General features: G+C 35.1%; 1 protein-coding gene across 4 annotated transcripts in view; it reads right to left on the bottom strand.

Moving 5' to 3' along the window:
* Window positions 1–4,994: 4,994 nt before the first annotated feature.
* Window positions 4,995–20,550, bottom strand: part of LOC139984368 (receptor-type tyrosine-protein phosphatase S-like) — a 55,185-nt gene continuing 39,629 nt past the window's right edge. For 3 of the 4 annotated variants that reach the window (XM_071998269.1, XM_071998276.1, XM_071998261.1), the window contains 17 exons: window positions 20,108–20,304; window positions 19,728–19,815; window positions 19,166–19,242; window positions 18,014–18,050; window positions 17,604–17,701; window positions 16,906–17,031; window positions 16,391–16,539; window positions 15,444–15,579; window positions 14,993–15,121; window positions 14,390–14,480; window positions 14,116–14,192; window positions 13,653–13,787; window positions 12,385–12,513; window positions 11,883–12,013; window positions 8,900–9,035; window positions 8,068–8,210; window positions 4,995–7,668 (listed from right to left, as the gene is read on the bottom strand). In XM_071998269.1, the coding sequence (XP_071854370.1) occupies window positions 8,139–8,210; window positions 8,900–9,035; window positions 11,883–12,013; window positions 12,385–12,513; window positions 13,653–13,787; window positions 14,116–14,192; window positions 14,390–14,480; window positions 14,993–15,121; window positions 15,444–15,579; window positions 16,391–16,539; window positions 16,906–17,031; window positions 17,604–17,701; window positions 18,014–18,050; window positions 19,166–19,242; window positions 19,728–19,815; window positions 20,108–20,304 (1,808 nt within the window). In that variant the 3' untranslated portion in view covers window positions 4,995–7,668; window positions 8,068–8,138. Of the gene's footprint in view, window positions 7,669–8,067; window positions 8,211–8,899; window positions 9,036–11,882; window positions 12,014–12,384; window positions 12,514–13,652; window positions 13,788–14,115; window positions 14,193–14,389; window positions 14,481–14,992; window positions 15,122–15,443; window positions 15,580–16,390; window positions 16,540–16,905; window positions 17,032–17,603; window positions 17,702–18,013; window positions 18,051–19,165; window positions 19,243–19,727; window positions 19,816–20,107; window positions 20,305–20,550 lie in introns of those variants that run through there. The other variant, XM_071998284.1, reaches the window with a different exon arrangement.

Below are 20,550 nucleotides of genomic sequence, written 5' to 3'. Positions count from 1 at the left end.
CCGCACCTTTTGTTGCAGCTATGAACTTTATGTAAAGTGACGTGTTCTCCAATTTTAACTATGACGCGGACTTTATTCTTTATATCATTGAAATGTAATCCACATGCAATATAATAATATTTTAAGTGAATTGACACACACATTAAATCGTATATGTATATAGATATATACGTACAAATTTGCATTGAAAGGTTCGAAAATATAACTTACCTTATTTCGTAATTGTTCTTGTGACATTACAGTGGGAAGCACAAAAACACTTTAAAAAAAACCATTTGCGTAGTACAGTACATATGATTGTAAACTTTTGAGAGCTAAGAAAAATAGCTGTTTCAACAAGCTTTAACAGAAAAGTTATTGGATGGATGCTACTAAAATTTCAGAAAATTCTAAAGAAGACAAAATTCCCTAACTTACCTTGGCCTAGGCCTAAGTTATGATAAGTAAAAAGTTGGCCAATAGAGGCCAACGATACCCGATTGCATTAGGAATTCGGGAAGGAACATCAGCCTAGCATCATGTAGCCTATACAGAGCTACAAACGCGCCGAACAAACTAAAGGTTGGTCACGTAAGAGACGACAAAACAGTAGCATATCAGTAGCATATCACGTTACATTTTGGCCAGGAGCATAATATCCCCTATTACGGAAGGACCCGAAAGCAGAAATACTTGAATAAAAGCATAACTGAGTAAGCTTGTGTTCTTATTTTTGGAATGTTAGTTAGTTGTGAGTGTTGTGAAAGTTCAAAATGTACACACAAACATCGGTTTCGCGTCCCTCGAGCGTTAATTCTAAATGTTGTCATGTAATGAGCGTAGTTAAATACCCCAATATTTCGCAATCGCAAAACGAAAGAACATTTTCACTAAAAATGTTGATTTGGTCTACAAGTATAACCTTTCAAAGTCAATATATAAAACAGTTAAGAAGAAATTGTGTTTTCATTATTTTTACTTCCATATGCATAGCTGGTGGCGAAAAAAACCTTTTTGGGGGCTCATACTAAAGCATTTAGTACATAAACACAATGTGGTTCCCGTTTAGTCGAAAGAGACAGTCATTCAGAGAAATTTGATGTCAAAGTGAGCATATTCTCACTGACCAGAAACGTGAAGCGTAAAGCTGATGAACGTACAGGTCACCGTGTGACGTCATTCTGCTGAGTACACCGCGACCGCGACCGTGAAACAAAAACAATGGACTTTCCACGTACTTCTCGTAAGAAAGTGAATCTTTGATTAACTTCACTCTTCCAATAAACATGCAGCTACAAGAGAAAGAATGACTTGTTAGAATTGTTCACAAATTTGTTAATTTATTTTGGGTAGCAATTCTTCAATTAAAAGTAAGTTAAGGTTAAAAACTGCCTCAAAGTCTGGTCATATTTCGTAAGTTTCGCTGCTATTATAGACCAGTATACATACTGTGCCGTACGATATCGAGGTTTTGCCGCAATTGAAATGCCTACCTTGTGAAATATGTCGACATAGCAGGTATTTCTTCATTTGTTGCAATTAATCGTGTTTGCAGTTATACAGTTATAGTTTCCAGTCAGTGGATGCAATATTAATCAAATACACAAAATATAAAGCTATGGTAATCTCTCAGTTTGCTGCCATAATGTAAGCCTTTCATTTAGTCACAAGTCTACTAAAGTAGACACGCGAGAAGGGAACACCACGGTTAAAAAAGCGCCTGATAGAACCCATAATCCATATACGAGTTACAAAAGTTTAAAAATATGCGAACAATTTTACCGTCTCAGTACAATATATACAGGCCTACGATACATATCGTTCGTACGTGTTAGTGTGCATCACTAAATTAGCTCAGTGCGTACTGTTGAGTCGTTGGTTCTGCCAAAGAGAAGCAAGTCACACAGGGTCTTTTGTACAGTGTACTCTTTTGTAATATGATCTTTGTTCCTGCACCTACAGGGTAAATCACGGCTGAAGATAAACAATTGAGGATGCACATTAGAATAACGGGGCAATTGTGGCTCATGCGTTTAGGCATATACCAGTATTAGGGAGACTTTGCATTTTAGAGGGCCTCTATGTAGTCAATACTGCCTATAAAAAGTGTTTGTGACGAAGTGCGATGAACATTTATTCACCTGCAGATGGTGGGAAAGCCCGGAGCGAGAAAGTCTTTCGGGGGCTACTTACAAAAGTAATCCAAAGCCTAGGAAGTTTATCGTCGGTTTGATGACTGGAAAACGTAAGGAATCGTAATTGTTGGTTTCACCGTTGTTTTGCAACCTCTTACTTCACAAATTGTTGGAATTTTGATTGGAACATTATGACAGAGTGTCGTATCGCCGTAGTGTTAGTGCTAAACTGAATAGCTTGATCGAAAGCCTTCCTCATCCGACTCCGCACATGTACGTCATAGGTTGACCTGCAGTCACGTGAGCGCCTAGAAAGTTTTGTGAAAAAAAAGCAAATTCCTTGTCCGAAAGTGCTAGGTTTGATCAAGGTTTACTTAGTCCTAAAAGAAAATAATATAATGTGCCATACAATGGAAAGTTACAAGTGTAAATAGTCAATGTAACATAAATTTGAACGATTAGAGGAAGTAAAAAAAAAGCACCAGGTATGCCTTTTAGTTATCGCGTACTCATTTATATGCATGTCATCTGTACCCAAATCAACATCGGACATCACTGAGTGACAGCGTAGTTTAGATTAGTAGAAAAAAAGATCAGGAGGGACACTATATCAAGGACCCTATAGAGAGAGGGAAAACAACCGAAGACACAGACACTCAGACCCGATTACAATGTTTAAAGTGCTTGTCCAAAGCATTCTTAAACCCATTGACACTACTTGCAATTACAACTTTCTCAGGCAAACCATTCCACTCATTCACAACCCTATTAGAAAAAATTTATGCTGAATATTAATCCTACTATGTGACTTTCGGAGTTTAAGACAATGACATCTGGTACAACTACTGTTAGCAAACATGAACAAGTCGGTAAAGGATAAATTGTCGAAACCATACACAATCTTGAAAACCTGGATCAAGTCCCCACGTAACCTCCTAAGCTCCAGTGTGGTGAGATTCAACAGTTGTAACCGCCTATAATAAGGAACTCTCTTTAAGGAACTAATCATCCTGATAGCCCTCCTGTGGACCTTTTTCAAGTACTTCCTTATCCTAAGCAAAATATGGGTTCCAGGCCTGCACAGCATACTCCAGATGAGGCCTAACCAACTGCTTATAAAGCCTTACTACGATGTCCTCTTTCAGGAAACTGAAGTTCCTCTTGGTCATACCTAAAACCCGATTACCTCTTTTAGCAGCTTTAAAAACAATGCTTAGAAGGTTGCAGAGATGAGTCAATGTAGATACCTAGGTCTCTTTCAACAGAGACCCCCTGTGTATCCACAACATTAAGATTGTATGTAAACTTTTGGTTACTACTACCAATATGCATTACCTTGCATTTATCAATATTAAAAAGCATTTGCCACCCATGAGACCAGGAAAAAATCTTATCCAAATCCGTTTGAAACTTCTCAGAACCGCTTTTGGAAGAGACCTCAGAATACCGTTTGGTGTCATCAGCAAACTTCTTAGCTGTACACAAAATATCTCCTTCGATATCCTTTATATAGGCAACAAAAAACAAGGGACCCAATACAGACCCTTGTGGAACCCTACTAGTAACGTTTTGCCAAGAAGAAGCACAGCCTTTAATTATCACCCTCTGTTCCCTATTACCAAGCCAATTCCCGATCCAAGACAGTAACTTCCCATTGACACCCCATGCTCTTCAGCCTAGGTAAAAGACGCTGGTGGGGAACTTTTTCAAAGGCCTTCTGGAAATCCAGGAACACAACATCTATCGACCAAGCGCCATGATGCAACTGATAGAAGGGGTTGTGTAAAATTGGCAAAACGCATCTCGAAGCTCCTTACATCTGTTCATGATTGTTACATTTTCGCGAGAGGGACATTTATGAACGATATCTATGAAACATAGCTAACTGGGTCGGATTATTTAAAAGCAACGAATTGTTTAAGAATTGTTATTTTCGGTGGTAAGCTGAAAGAGTTTGTTGTTGTAAATATACGACATCGGTGTGCTCAAGGGAGAAGGAGGGGAAGAAGAGCATCCCGGGCTTGATCGTCATATTTCGTGGGAAAGGAGTTCAGGATTTATGTAATATATTCAATCGAGGAATAGTTAATTGGTATACAATAGTTATCAACCCAATCACTTGACCAAAGTCTAAGTTTGTCGTTTGGTTTCCGTTTAATACTTATTTAAAACAAAATATAGACTTTATATATTTATAACTATAGGCAATTGTTTCTAATCTACCATATGTTGAGTCATCGCTTGTAAACCAGGAAGTGATATACTGTGAAAAATTTGAATGCATGGCTACGCAGACTAAAGGGCGACTAGACCCTATTTTGGATATACCGAAATGCACTACAATATACCCACTATGCAAATTTTGTACGTGCGGGTCAAAAATTGACAGTGGAAGCTCGGGAAAGACGGGACACTCGTTCCGTTTGGTCCTTTTTTTCTATCCATCTGAGTCTCAGCCCGAGGGTGGGTAAATTCGTGTGTTCACACCAGACAGTAAATAGGCGAACATTTATTTCGAGACAAAGTTTTCGTTGATAAACACAATTAAACGTACCAAAAGATAAATATCATCCAAAGCATTAGAAATATATACTTGAATTTGACAAGACTTGTTTACCACATTTGTTGATACGTATCAACAAACAACAACCATTAAATGTATTGGGCTTGTGTCATTCAATATCTTTTCAAGGATGTCCTGTCTCGAGATGGTTGATTGCATGAATGTATATAGCTAATTTTAACTGTCTAATCCGTCTACTATTCCACTGAGAAGTTGGATCACAGAACGGGGAAAGTGTTTTTTATTCTTCTTTAGAAATACTGTTTTGCTCTGTGGATAAATGATGCGCAAATTAAAACAAAAGAAGACATTATAGCTGACGTGACTTGATAACACCATTTACTCTGCAATAGCATTAACACAATGGAATAAAATTGAAAAACTAATTATTTATCTTTGCGATACAAAATGCTACAGGGAAAGCGTTTGCGCCTCAAGATTCAACAAAATTCTGCAACAATATTGCTAAGCTAGCAGCTACTTCAGCTACCTGAAAACTATTTTAGTTCATGGTCGTTTATTTACACCTTGTTATCTTGGCAACCAAGTTCAAACTGACTTAAGTTGTAACTTGACGGTTCTACATTCTTCTCGTGTGAAAATTATGTTTTCAAGTTTGCATTTAAGCCCAGTACGATAAAAGAGTAAACACTTGTTTTAACTTCAATGAAAAAATATCACACCGAAAGGTAATTAGGAGTACGATGTTACGATGAGACACAATGATCTTGTAAGTCCTCTAGCAGTAAGTAACATATTTCAGAATGACTATGTGCAATTTTTTGAAAACTTTGGGAATTAAAAAAAAATAACCTTACTGGGTAACTTAAATAAATATTTACTGACGGAAGAAAATTATCGATATAAAACCCAATACAAACCCTAAATGTTGCTAAATATGTCTCTCTAATCAACGCAGATAAATACAATTTATTGGGGGTACCGTTTGCAGACTGGTACTAAATACGGACAATACATAGCTTATTTTATGCTGGTATTCTATATCAAAATGTGGATTTATTCTACGAATTCAATGTAAAATAAAGAACAAAATTGCATAGATCATCTAAAGTATGGAAGAAAGATATTTAGAGATCGAAATTTAAAAATAATCAAGTAGAACAATTGTTTCATATTATAATCAGTTGTGTATACGATGCCTAAAACTAAGAAAATGCATCTGCTTGTCAACATCAGTGTCCAGTAACTAACCGTCACATGCCAGTTATTACCAGTGAAGTGATTTGTCAACAGTTTTTCAACTGTTTGCAGAAAGGTTCTGAAGTACAATTGAGACTATAAAGTAGAGAGAATAAATACATAGGTGGTATTGCAATTGACAAGAAGATACTAGAATATCTATATATCAAATTGAAATTTTGAACAGTTGCAATCGTCTAGTAGAACCAACGGTTTGTCAGATATCACATAAAACCAGCTTATCACTGAGGGTTGCCATCTGTATATGTGACGGAATTGTTACGCCTGAGCTATTCCCATACCTAATATTTGTAATATTCATTGAACAGCAAAATATACGATGACCCTTGCATCAAAGATAATATAAGTAAATCCAGTGTGTTAAACATATGATGAATAATCACTTTTTTAAAGCATTCCATTTAGAATCTTCGTTCTCGGGCTTTATCTATTTCATTTTGAAAATTTATAAAAGTTGTAACCTGGTCAAAATTTGAAAGTAGCAATGACGTTGTCTTTCTTACAACGATTGATTTAAAAACGTCTTTCATAACATTTGGGTAAAGAATACAATTTGCGAATATTTGAGATATGAATAGACCTATTAACTAAATGTTATAACTGAGTAAATGAGAAAGTACAAATTAAAACATCTGAATAACGATACAACAACAAGGCAAGCAAAAATATCGATATAATTTTTTCGAAGGCTCCTGTGATGTTCCTAACATTCTGAGTACTTAAGGAAAAAAATAACTTTCGTTAAAGTAAGATATTAGTTTATGTAGGCTAATGTCACCATTTCTGCCACAAAATGTTATTGCAAGCCCGTAGACTGCGGGCGGGAGGGTGGGTGGGATGTTGGTGGTGGCAGGCAGATGCCCTTGAGATTTCCACTTCCTTAAGGAAAGTAGGCCTACGGTAATGTGAACGCCTGGACAGTATGCGCTAATTCAGTAAGTCTTTGCGAAATGTTCATATAAATTCTTCTGATTTCATTAGTCAGTAGTGTGCAACTTCAAGATTCTAGGTACGGGTTGCTTTTATTTCTTCAATTACCTGAGTAAAATAAAGTGATTTTACCGAAGTAATATTGTTTCTTCTCATTTAAAAAAAATTGAAGTGTAATTACTAAACATGAGATCTAAAAAAAAAATGTTAAGATGCAACTTACAAGACCTGGGAAGTGCCATTTCCGGCAAACTGGAAGGCATTTAAGGCAAATGTTTCCTTAATATGCTACTCCAACCGATGTTAGCGCTCCGCTTAGATAGTGTCATGATGGTCCCTTCTGAGAAATGTCCCACCCCCCCCGCCCACTACTTTGTTAAAGGTCCTGGTATAAATGCACATGATAAGCATCACTATGTGACATTTGAGCGATACATGATGTTTCTTGATGTTTGTCAGCTGCCCACTAGAGATTTTACCCAGGCAACGGCCCTGTACTTTATTACATTTATACAAAGAGTATTGCATTATTGTTATACAGACACGTTTCATCTATCTTTATAATTTCACAACATCAAGTTTTGTTCTTAACATACATATCTTTTGTGCCATTTGCTACAAGCAGAAATATTTACAGTTATAAAATACAAATATTGCTAATATCTTACAGTGATTGGAGTATTAAGTAAGACAAAATGTTACTGCGTATTATAAGCGAACTGCGTATTATTTTACAGCTTTCTAAAACCTACAACTCTGTGTTCTTTTCTATATGTTGGCATATTCTGGTTCTTGTGGATTATCTTCCTTGAGAAGGTGGTGACAAAGGCCGTAATCATCCTGTGAACAAAATGAGATACATAACATGTACTGCATAGTATTTCAAAGTTACATTGGTATAGCACATCCAAACAATTGGAAATTAAAAAAAAAATAATCAAGATAAAGTTTTGGATATATTTGAAAATTTTGCATCAGATCATGTTACTGCAAAGAAGTTGAGCAACGTGTATCACAAAGACAGGAAATTTGGACTATATTCCAGTGATGATCGTAAAATGACACCGACTTTTACTAAGCCTTTTCATTCTACGAGTGTTAAGTGTGTTACGAGGCAAGCGTGTACTTGTTGTACCCTCATCTGCATTAGGGAAAGGCACCCCTGTTCATCAATGTAGTCATTGTTAACGATATTTGCTAAAAAAATACATTTTGTTCAATTTTCAAACCACAAAATACCTTTTTCAATAACACTTCATATCCGCAATTTGATGATACGTGAAGGGAAGGCTACAACTCTGTGTTCTTTTCTATATGTTGGCATATTCTGGTTCTTGTGGATTATCTTCCTTGAGAAGGTGGTGACAAAGGCCGTAATCATCCTGTGAACAAAATGAGATACATAACATGTACTGCATAGTATTTCAAAGTTACATTGGTATAGCACATCCAAACAATTGGAAATTAAAAAAAAAATAATCAAGATAAAGTTTTGGATATATTTGAAAATTTTGCATCAGATCATGTTACTGCAAAGAAGTTGAGCAAAGTGTATCACAAAGACAGGAAATTTGGACTATATTCCAGTGATGATCGTAAAATGACACCGGCTTTTACTAAGCCTTTTCATTCTACGAGTGTTAAGTGTGTTACGAGGCAAGCGTGTACTTGTTGTACCCTCATCTGCATTAGGGAAAGGCACCCCTGTTCATCAATGTAGTCATTGTTAACGATATTTGCTAAAAAAATACATTTTGTTCAATTTTCAAACCACAAAATACCTTTTTCAATAACACTTCAAATCCGCAATTTGATGATACGTGAAGGGAATCCCGTTTCCAGTAAGGGATGAACGAGGTATGCATTATGTCTGTGGAGGACATTCTGAGCGCTAGTCTAAACTGTACGCATATGACAAGTGGTAGCGAATAACCTCGAATGAAAAGTTGTTTGAGTCATAAAACTGAAAGGATACTATTTTCCATTTATAACAACGAGTACCCGTACTCGAATTGGAGCCAGTGTATTCAGTATGGTGGAATACACTGCTAACAGCAACACATAAACCAACCTTTGAAAGAACCATGCTATGGTTGCTCCCTCTCAGCTGTCGAACTGTGTTGAATAAATCAACTTTGTTTTCCATCCTAATCCTTTCCATTTCGGACTTTACTGCAAGGAAGATTCCAGTCCGACCAGCACCATTTCTGTAGAATGATTTCAAAGAAAATGGTTAATGAGTATAGTACCTTAATGTACATACGTTTGCGGTTATATTCGTAGATACTTCGACAATGCTGAACATATCCAGTCATAAGGATATTTCAAGGGAAACGTTTTAGTTTTACTACAGCATGAAAGCACCGTATGATGCCTATAACAATCCCAATCTTGATTGGTAATACTATGGCATCGTTCTGTATCCAATAGATATTATATAGACTTTCACCAGAAAGAGTACCCTGAAGTTGTTGTGTGCATGGAATGCATTTTTCTTTTGTGTGGGGTTTTGTGGGAAGTTGTGTTTGCACGGAGAGGCAGAAGATCAAGAACAATTCTTATAAAAAAAAAGGAATAAAGAGTAACAAGCAGAAGAATACAGTATATCGTAAATGTAAACTAGAAAACTGTACGGCATACTCATTATTTCTCAATTACGTCATCGTTTGAGTTGAGGATACATCTGGTTCTTTGACGAATTCAATAATTCATAGAGTTTTCTCCAAAAAAAGCCAACTATTATGAGGAAGTGTTATTATTAGGAAGGCAAAGAAAACCATTATTTCTGGCCAGCCCGAGATTTTTTTTTTTTTTGGGGGGGGGGATAGCAATGACGTTCATGGCCACAACGGGGTTCGAACCTTTGACCTTGGTCACAAGCTCAGCGATTTAACAACTGAGTTATCCAGCCCCTATATAGCTGGTGGCAATCCCTGTATAGCCATTTTTCTGCCAGGGGGCAAGTAAGAAGCTACATTTTCTTTCGTTTAACCAGGGAGTACGCCTCTGTTTCATTCAATATTAAAGAAAGGGGAATTCATAAAAAAAATCGGCTTTTTATAGATACTGTAAATATACAAGTACTGAATAATGGAAAACGTCTGGTTTATGTTTCATTTACTGATATAAGTTTTCATTTTGTTGTAACGGAAGAATCTGCATCACTGGAACTGTAGATGTTGTCATAATGTATTGAAATTACGCCATAAATCACATATGTCATATAGGTGGTGTTAGCTTAAATTTAGTTGAGCAGGTTGATACAAATGACTGTTAACAGCTTTGAAAAGAATTGTCTATATCAGTGGTCCGCAACCCTATAGACCACGACACACCCAACATAATTTCACATTTTGCCCGACCCATCCATCATCACCGCCCGGTCTTACCTTCCCTGTCTAATGTTTGTTATTAATATAACATTATAATATTTTTGATAAAGGAATTGTTTAATCTACTTACAATCCTGGTACACATGTTACATTTTAGTACCAACGTTAACTCGATAACTCGACAGTGTAGTTTACTTTTTTGTAAGTTTTGCACAGCGATCGCTATAGCCTAGACTGCTAAACAAAATGTAAAATTCCTCGAAAAGTTCTGAAACTATCTCGCTAACCTTGGAAAAGTCTTCGCAACCGAACCATTGGGTCGCTATCTATAGCTTCTGAACTGTCGGTCTTTATGAATGTCAGTTACTTTGTAAATGATAAATTGTGTATTTATTAAATTTGGCCTCATTATTTTGAAGACAAGTTAAATTAAAAACTCATTAAGTAGACTGGAGGAGTATTTGATAGAAGCGCATTCAGAAGATCCTAAATCTACCTTTAAAATATTGGTCTGCACTTGCTTGACTGGGCGCTCTTTGGTTAAGATCATATGTATTAATTATTCCCTTTCCAAGAGACTCGTGATAATCATTAGACGTGCATACAATTGCAGTCTCGATGTGAAGGGACTGGGTATGTGAGTGGTTGGTGTTCGTTCACAGGCTCTATTCTGAGTAACTTTTTATTAAAGTGTTTTATTTTCGATACACTATGATCATGAGTAGTGTGTATTTCCTTCCTAAGTAACTCGTGATCTTCAGTGGGCAATCTCAGAGGTAATTTCACTTCACAAAATTCAAATATTTGGATGTGCCCGTAGTTAGCATAGGCCTTGCATTCGAAATACGTTTATACGTTCGGAGAGGAAACTTATATTGCAACATTATAGTGGTTTTGCAATACTTCTTAACTGCTGTGATCAATCTACGTATGGTGAAAAACCCACATTACTTTAAATTGTCATAAAGTAACATATGATAAAAAAAAAGACTTTTGGTCTGGAATTCACTAACCATGGACTATAAGAGATAATTGATTTAGATGGAAACTTTATCCTCCAAGTAACTGCACGTTCTGATGTTTTAAAGTTGAACTGTTAAGGCTCACTGGTAATTTAAATAAATAAGCCTTTGGGAAGCATTTTTTATTACGTTTTCTCTGAAGTCTTTACAGAAAACAGTTTCTGTAACATCAATATATAATTTTGCTAATACTCATAGTATCGGCTGAAATGTTATCCTGCTATGTGAGGATATTAATGTGATTCGAGGAAAGGAGCAGCTTTTTGAAAATTATTTACGTCGTTATTATGCTTTATGGAGTTCCTTCTGTGATGTTAAAAGCTATTGGTTATGGAAATATGGACAAACATGTTAATAAACAATAAACTTTATCCCTATTTCAATAACAACACTGTGAAGAAGTAAACCCAAATGCTCACAATTTTCTACATCAAAAATAAACGCAAGGGGTTTTACCAACGAGAATAAAACACAATCAAACATTGCAAGGAAGTAGGGAGTTATTGTATTTTGTCGAATACATATACCTTCTTATGTTTGCTGCAAATAACATAATTATATCTATAATTCTGCTAACTTAATAGTCATGAAACCAGCAATTATTTTAAATGTGAACATACATCACTGTCGACAGAGGTAGGTTCAGCCTATTTAAGTGTACTGACCTATATATATGTACGTTGTGCCGTTTCATACTCACATGCAGTGCACTACTCTAGGTTCTTCCATGTTGAAATCTCCTTGTAATTTCTCCATCGCTTTAATCAGTGTTGTAACATTACTGCCATGATCCCATGACTTAAGCAACATGTGGTGGACAGGAAGAACTCTCTGCAATCATGAGGATACATTTCAGGTATACAACACATAAAGCAACTTTGTAATATGTTTGGCATACTTAACTCGTGAATAAATTTGCTAGAACAATGATTTTCAATTAAGAAGTATGAAAAGGCCAGTTTCATTTACGAACTACATATTTCATTTCATTTACAAAGGTAAATCATATATTGGGTTATGACGTTTAACAGTTTTAAAGCTGTTGTTAATTATGTTGCAGTTACAAACTACTTATCATAAAGATTAGCGCACGGAGACAGTGATTGCGCAATCATACTCGCTATACACATCGCTGGATGATTATGATGCCATTGATATTACAGAAAACTCAATTTTCACTGACATTACTCTGTTATACTGACCTGTGAATATGCATGGCTTAGGTTGAACATACAATATTCATATAAACCACAATCTTGCTTTTCTTTGAGGTCTACAGTTATGTGACCAAATTCAGAAGATCCGTTATCTGGCCAGTATTTACAGCAAGTCTGGAAGAAACAATGAATTTATTTATCTCATAATAATCGGCTTTAATCTTGAACGCCTTGAAAATGTCCAACTCATTTTCTGCAAGGTATAAGTAATACCAGATAGTGATATGTCAAGCAACTAGCTAAACACCTGCTAAAAGTATCAATACCTGTTTGCTGATGAATTTCGGAAAACAAACTTCCGAAGTAGATTGATTGTTTCTTATTCTAAGTGCACTTTGATCAGGTGGGTTTAATGGACAAAAGCTGTGGCAATCGAGAGAAAGACATTTCTTTTTTGTTGCCCTAATGGCTAGAACGATTTACCGTAAAATTACTGCGACCTCCTATGTCAGCATGTTCTTTATATACAAATGTAAACAAAATAGTCTACACATGCTGTCTAATACTCGTATCGTCCACCTTTTACAATTCCACGGAGAGAAACGTCTGAAAACACCTTTTCATTCAATGGAAGAAAATGACTAATATCGCAAGCTACATCGTTGAGACGGTGAGAAAGATATATTCAAGAGAAGGGACCTTAGCCAGACGAGTCACGAAAGTGAAAGTGATCCTAGGCTTTACTTTCGTAAACAAAAGAGAAATTTGATTGGCGCGTGATCTGTTGGGCGGGACTTGCACGCTTTGACTGACGTTTGTAGAATCCACGGACTCGTTAAAAATCTAGCAAAGTTTATTCAGCTCAAAATTGTTAACAACAGATAACTCTGCATAGAATGTTGTCCTTTTCACTGAGCTTTTATTGCCGTAAGCCGAAAAGATGGAAGTTTAAATTCGGTTAACGAGTACCGAGACTTTCAACTCACTCATGAGATCACGTCATGAGTATTCTTTTTGTATAAGATGTCGATAGGTTATAAAGACGTTTTCTTAGGTTTGAAGATCGCTCTTTTTGTGCATACAACTCTAGAGTTAAAAGCTAAACGTTACTGTGAAGTATTCGGTTCCTTTAGTCTTCGCGTAGTCGTATTTATGATTGCTGTGTTATCTGAAGATAGCCTGAAGAAACTTACGACGAGAAACTAATAAATAAGCCAATTCTCTCGGAGATTTGGCTATTACTTCATAGTTACCGTTGTAATTAGTTCAGCTTTCATGTGCTAATCTAAATCAAAGATACTTTCTGTTCTTACTTCGTCTTTCGGATCCAGCTGGTTCAGCATTACAATCAGAGGACACTTCCAATCGTATATTAGTCTCCAGAAATCTTCAACAGTTGACGGCAACGGGGATTGCGTGGCAATGAACGCTTTTTCTTTGTTGTGAGACTGTTGGAAATAACAGTTAAAGAGTTAACGATTTTATAAATATTTAAAAGGTCTTAGACATACTTTTTAAGAGATTTAAATATTAATTATATCATTGATTTTACCTACATACTAAGTAGGCTGGATATTCTCTAATTGATTTGTTAACTTAACAGATAGTTGATAGGCAGAGCAACACTTGTGGAATAAATGCACTATATGCAGACTACTGCCGGTATGAGATGTTCCTTACAAACATTATCCTTTATTTTTATACAATACAAACTACTGAATAAACATTGCATTTCAAGGTCACTTTAAGGTTTGTGCATTAAATAAAGAACCTCACCATAGTAAGACAGGCATTGATGTAGTTGGTAGAGCTAGTCTTGCCCTGACTTTGTATGAAAGGTCGTTTGTTTTCCACTATAAAATTCAGATAAAAAACACATTTTCACAACATAGTATCATTTTCGCTCTTAACCTTCTTAATTAAAATTACGTCTTCAGCGTGTAAATAATACATATATGGAAAATCAACGAATATATTAATCATAATAATCGATAATTGACAAATGGCGTTAATAAGCAGATTACATACATTATGCAATCGTTTAACCTACCAGGAACCATTGACGGAAATCTACACCTTGTAGCCTCCTCTGGAGTGGCTTTGTGGGCAGTCTTTGACAATTTGTCAAGCTTGGCTAAAAGCTATAGTAGACAAAATTAAGTATAACTTAGTGGAATACACATGTTTTTGTAGAGAGTAGGCATTCTTATATAAAAGCTTATTCCATTGTTTATTCTAAATTTTATGTTAATGATATAGGTAAGTGTAATATCATATTGAGGTAGACAGAATGTCTAAATGACGCATTGTAACATCAAAACAGAGATAGGCTTTTAACAAGTTTTGCTTGCTAACATGGCTGTCAAGTTTAAATATAATGACATTTCAACGGAATCAAACTTATCATTACAATATAACTGTGCAATTTGTTTCTTATTCCTACATTGACAATTCAGAAAAAAAAGTTGACGTGCAGTTGGGCAACGTACGTTCTTTGTTATACATTCTGATCGTTATTTCTATCCAAAGGTAGTACGGGTTAGGCAACATAGTCACAGTACTGTAAGAAATGTTCCATCAATTCCCTACTCAATTTCTCGTATCAAAATACTACTCCAGTCAGTTCGGTATCTCCTTAACCAGTGTTACGTACCTTGAATTCATGGATGAGCCTATCCTGGTTAGCTTCCACATCAAATGAAGCAACTTTGTCCAGTGGAATGTCTGTGTCACCACTCAAGTAAAACTCTAAGAGACAGTCATGTAGAAACTTAAATTGTTTCTGTTAAAATGTCAAGGATAAAAAAAACCTGTTATTTCTTAATAGTTTTACATCAAAACGTATAGCAGCCAACATACAATACACGACAAGAAATGCATTATTCAATTTAATTGGAAGGAACTGACAGCAAAATAGACAGAGAGAACATTTAGTAATATTCGCATGTTCATTGTCATATGTACCTTGCTGGTTTCTTTATTCGATTACATGAAAATATCCAGAACCTATTAGCATTCAGTACTAAATTTTTCTTCTCCACATCAGTATCATCATCAGTGATGAACCAAGCCAAGCCAAACAGAGGAGCGTAATCAATTCTCACCGCAGTTTGTATCATCATGATCCTGTCTTCTCTCATTGTTTCTACAAAACCAAAGATATCGATCTGTTCCTCCGTTTCGATGACATCCATCAGAGAGCAGAGTGCGATGAAAGTACCAGTTCGTCCGACACCGGCGCTACATAACGGATAAATTATGCATACTTACTATATTAGTTTAGACACACGCACACCATATAGCCTCGACTTTGACTAAGAGAGCAACTAAAAACCATTAAGTTGATTAGACTATTGGACATTTGGTCATTTTTCCTTCTTCTTGTAAGCACTCACTTAATCGAAAAAAAAAATGTTTAAACCCGTTGGCCTGCCAGTAGGATACCAGAAAACAAGGTACCATTTTACACACTGCATTAGATTTTCATTTATTATGTAATGTGATCTCAACCTGGCTTTAAATGTATATGAAATTCTATGTATACTAATCTCAGTTTCAGATTTGAGTATCATGATAAATGGCCCACAAAAGTATAAAATCATCAATTGCTTCAAATCACCTCAAAATAGTTTGCATATCCTTCCTTAACGTGCGCAACAGCAAAAAAAAAGAAGGATAATACTTAACACATTTACCAGCACGTAATTATAGGTAAGATTTAAATAGAAAGTGATTGTTAGGAAACATTTATCTTGAACTGAAATATTCCATGTTGAAATCAAGCATACAATAACAAACCACCAAAGAGTATCCCTATACATCAGGGAAACCCAACACGCGCGAATGTCAGAGATGTTGATATTTTCTGCGTCAAGTGGTACTAAAAGGTCGTAAAGAAGGTCAGAGTGCGTACAGAAAGAGGATACAGCTACAGGCAGTAAACAAACAAGAAACAGGTCGATTCATACTGTTGGGCTTCTCTGTGAACCACAGCAAGTACTAACCCTACATGCAGCAATACTTTACAACACAAAAAGCGAATTATTCTTACCTGCAGTGAACCAATAAAGGAGCCTTAGTCACTGTTTGATAACTCTTCACTTTCTTAGAGAAGCGGATCAATGAAGTTGCCTGATAAGGTACATTCATGTCTGGCCAAGTGACATAATGCCAATTACGAATTTTTCTTTTGACATCTCCCTGCAAACCAATTTATAGTTGATATTTAGTAGAAGATACTTGCAAGGAAACTATTGTGAAACTATCGAATATACTTGTTTTCAAACCAATCTTTTTTAATTGCCACATTCCAAACATATGTGTAGAAAAATACAATGAATCAACAGTCATAGTTCAGACCAGACGGGTATATACTGCCGTCCCCTGATATTATACGGTAAGTGGGGAAGTGAACGGAAGATGTGGAGAATGAAATAAGATGTCTTTAAATGGTGTAACAGATCTGACAAATAACAATAAAAAGAATTAAAGTAACCAATCGATCATTCGATGAAGCAATTTTTTTCATATGAAAACATATTTTCCTGTATTATTTGGTGTACTTACAAATGTGACATCCAGTTCTCTCATAACAAAGTCAGCATATTGCTCTTTTTTCTGCAATTTTATTTTGATCTCACCAAACGATTTGACGCTTCCAATTGAATCTGGCCAGTATTGCAAGCAGCGATCCTATGGAAATTTGGAATAAGAAACAGAGAAATATATAACGAATTTTAATGGTCTATAATTGCAATAACTAACAGAGCAGTAACTTCTCTCTATTCACTTAAATGTTCCATGAATATAAGCTTTTAAGAGGTAATACTGAGAACAGTGGCACCTCTGGTAATACTGATGATCAAAACTAGCTGAATTTTTCATGCTGAATGCAAAGCGCTTTAATGTCTCAAATTGACCTTAATGAATAATATTCAAGTATCCTCGTAGCTGGCCGCGTTACAAACACATCTTTCCACAGGAATACGTTTGGATAAAACTAGTTTGTGCATCATCACTCCGAAACCAATAGTGTATGCACTGCGGTTGTAGCTGCGTCCTCCTAGACTTGCATGGATACCAAGAGGGCTCTACCTTAGACGTACAAAGCAACATGTCATGGCGTATATTTTTTTTCAGAATATTGTTGTACTCACATGAACTCTTTAGAATACAATGTGGTTCATAACGATGACCAGCTACTGAAGTAATATTTCTTACTTTATCATCGTAAATTTTATTGTTAAATTAACAACAACAAGTACCTTTCCCTTCTCTATGAGATTTGTCAGCATGACTAAATTCGATACTTTCTCCTGCCAGATCATTCTCCAGAAGTCATTGAGCGAAGCAGTGTTTGGTCCTGCAGGAAGGAAATGGGTTATAATAGTCGCAATATTAAAAGCTTAACTATGTACTGGTTAACCATATTTAATGATATTTTTTTAAGTAGACAAATACTTGGCAGAATAGCCTACGTAATATTCTATAAATTAAGAATATATCTATGATCAAACTCAAATATGGACTCTATACTTCGTAAAAAATGAATTCAGTTCGAGATCAGCCAAACGCATTGCTTAGCCATTGAGCAAATGTTAGCACGATAATATATTAGCAAGTATTCGTCTCTCAAGGTTACCATAGAAAATAACACTAATATCCGAAACCATACCTTGACAAGCAATAAACCCGATCTCGTCTTTCGCATTCTATAAAGAAATGAAAAGTATAAACACATTTAAAAACATCATGAATCATAATCTTTACCTGACGTATGCATTTTACAACCATGGCGAAGTAGAACTTTTGTCTTTTATTGGTAATTTTTTTTAAGACAATGTCATTATTCACATCTAGGTTAGTTCAATTCATAATCTGAACTCCAAACAGATTTTAACAATATAATACAAATACTAGAAAGTCTATAGATCTAAGATATCCAATAGAAATATATATCATTGTCTGTAGAATTTATATAAAACATCTATCAGCATAATAGAAAATCTATACGATTTCTAAAGTATTAATTACTAAAAAACTACTACTAAAGTATAGAAATAAAAAATAAATTCTCTCACTAAAAATGAAGGAACAACTGAAAGGAAATTACATTGAATTATTTCTATGTACAATATTATGTAACAAAATTTCTATAAAAGTATATGCTAACTCTAACGAATCCCTATAGAACGTGAATAATGTTGAAATCTAAATAGAGTCTAGCCTGTGTGGTTCGTAAGGAAGTAGCCTACTTTAGTCGCAAGACTCCTATACCAATATCTGCCTTTTTTATGTTCTAATGTTAGAAATCAGACAACTGGCAGAGCCATCTTTACAAATTTCTACAAAGCTCAGCATTTGCAACAATTAATCAAGAGAATCCAGAAGCATGCATTCCTAAGCAAAAGGTGGGCTTCATTTGCAGTTCCGCTCATGAAAATTTGATATTTACTGCATTCTTTTGAAGCTAACTTACACAACAGAACTGAACACATACTTATTAGTCTAACCCACAAAACTGAACAGTTATCATGGTTTTGTATGAACTTAAATCTCGTAATGTTTATTTAGAACGATGAACGTTTACTTTCTGTTTAACATATTGTAGTCAATCTCATGAACATTTAATGATAATAAGATAAATAGAATTAGCAATACCTATATATATTTAAATAAACCCTTTTATTAATAATTGTATAGAAACAATAAAGATATTTATAGGAAATCGAAGTCTTTCTATAATATTTCTATAAACAAACACATGCTCTTCTTTCTCTCCGATTAATTGGACAATAAATACCTTATATATACCCCATATATTTACCTTGATGTAGTTACCGTTGTAGTAATCTGAATCAGGATCATCATCTAGTTTTTGCAAAACAACTCTGGAATGATCATCTAAATGGATAATTGTGAACATTGCATGTTAAGTTTAATATTTAATAAGTGTTATTTAATAAGTAATAATAAGATTTAATACTATACCATTAATTACCTATGGGATGCGGGTTGGTAATACAAGACACAATGCAAATTTTGAATAATCACAGTAACTGAAGAAGTAGATTGTATTGATGTTCATTTGTTGTAATTAACTCCATTTATGTGTCCATTGAAAAAAAATAGTTCTAAACTGGTAAATGTATGTTTATTAATTCATACTTAAATAAGAAACTTCAATATCACCTTCTACCAAATTGGCACAAATGAATTATTTTAGTTACTTAGCAATTCCAACTTTTCTTTTCCAACTAGTGGTAAATTATTTTAACATAACCTACTCCCAAACTCTTGCCTCGCTTTGTATTTGTTTTACGTGACAATAATCAGGGAATGTTTATCGTTCTTCGGAAAAATATTACTTTGTTTAGTTTCATACGTACAAGCAATCATGTTTCTAAATCTGTTCTTCTGTTTATTTTCTTCTTTCTCTCCCACATCAGAAGGATGTTGCTTATCACTTTTGAATAACTAAGAATCGAAATTAAAAGAAAAACGTTATCATGAATGCAGTGTTAAGATATATTACCTAAACTAAGTGTTCAATGCATTTAAAGTCTTTTTAGTTGATAAGGTTAGCTGATAAGCAAGATTATTCTTCGGTAAAGTTAGTTAAGTAACATGGCTTGTTACTTTAAGGGAATTTGAAAGGTCTTATCTAAATGGCTTTACAAATATGTACAATTTGATGATAAAATTTGGCATCTCCATTTGACAGGTTATTCAGAACGCTTTAAAAAAAATGAAAAATGGTAAAGCTAACCTGAAACTGTTCCTCGATAGAACTAGTAGTCTTTCCACAATTCTTCATGAAGCTCTCTAGCTGTTTGACAGCTATCGGAGCTGGCCTTTTAATATTGCTATACACATGGTCAGCAATGGGAACACTGTCTAGATCTTTAGGGCTGTCCTTGGGAAGATCAGTTGTACCAGTAAAGCCATTATTTTGAATACCCGAATCTGCCGAAGAAATAATATAGTCACTATGAGCAATGGACAGTCTCCATTGTACTTATATGATATAATCTACAATAGTGAAGTTACCTTGAACTTCATTTTACTACAAAGTCTGCTTTGAACATATTGAAAAACAAAGAATCATTCCACAGATATGTATTTAGCAAAGTATTATCACTGAAACAGCTCTTGCATTCGATCATTTATAATTCAACGTAAACTTTTCATATCAATCAGCTTGATATGCCA

The sequence above is a fragment of the Apostichopus japonicus genome, chromosome 2 (assembly GCF_037975245.1).
Source record: "Apostichopus japonicus isolate 1M-3 chromosome 2, ASM3797524v1, whole genome shotgun sequence".
NCBI lineage: Eukaryota > Metazoa > Echinodermata > Holothuroidea > Aspidochirotida > Stichopodidae > Apostichopus > Apostichopus japonicus.
Note: the sequence above shows the minus strand (reverse complement) of the source record. Positions and strands in the feature narration are given on the sequence as shown.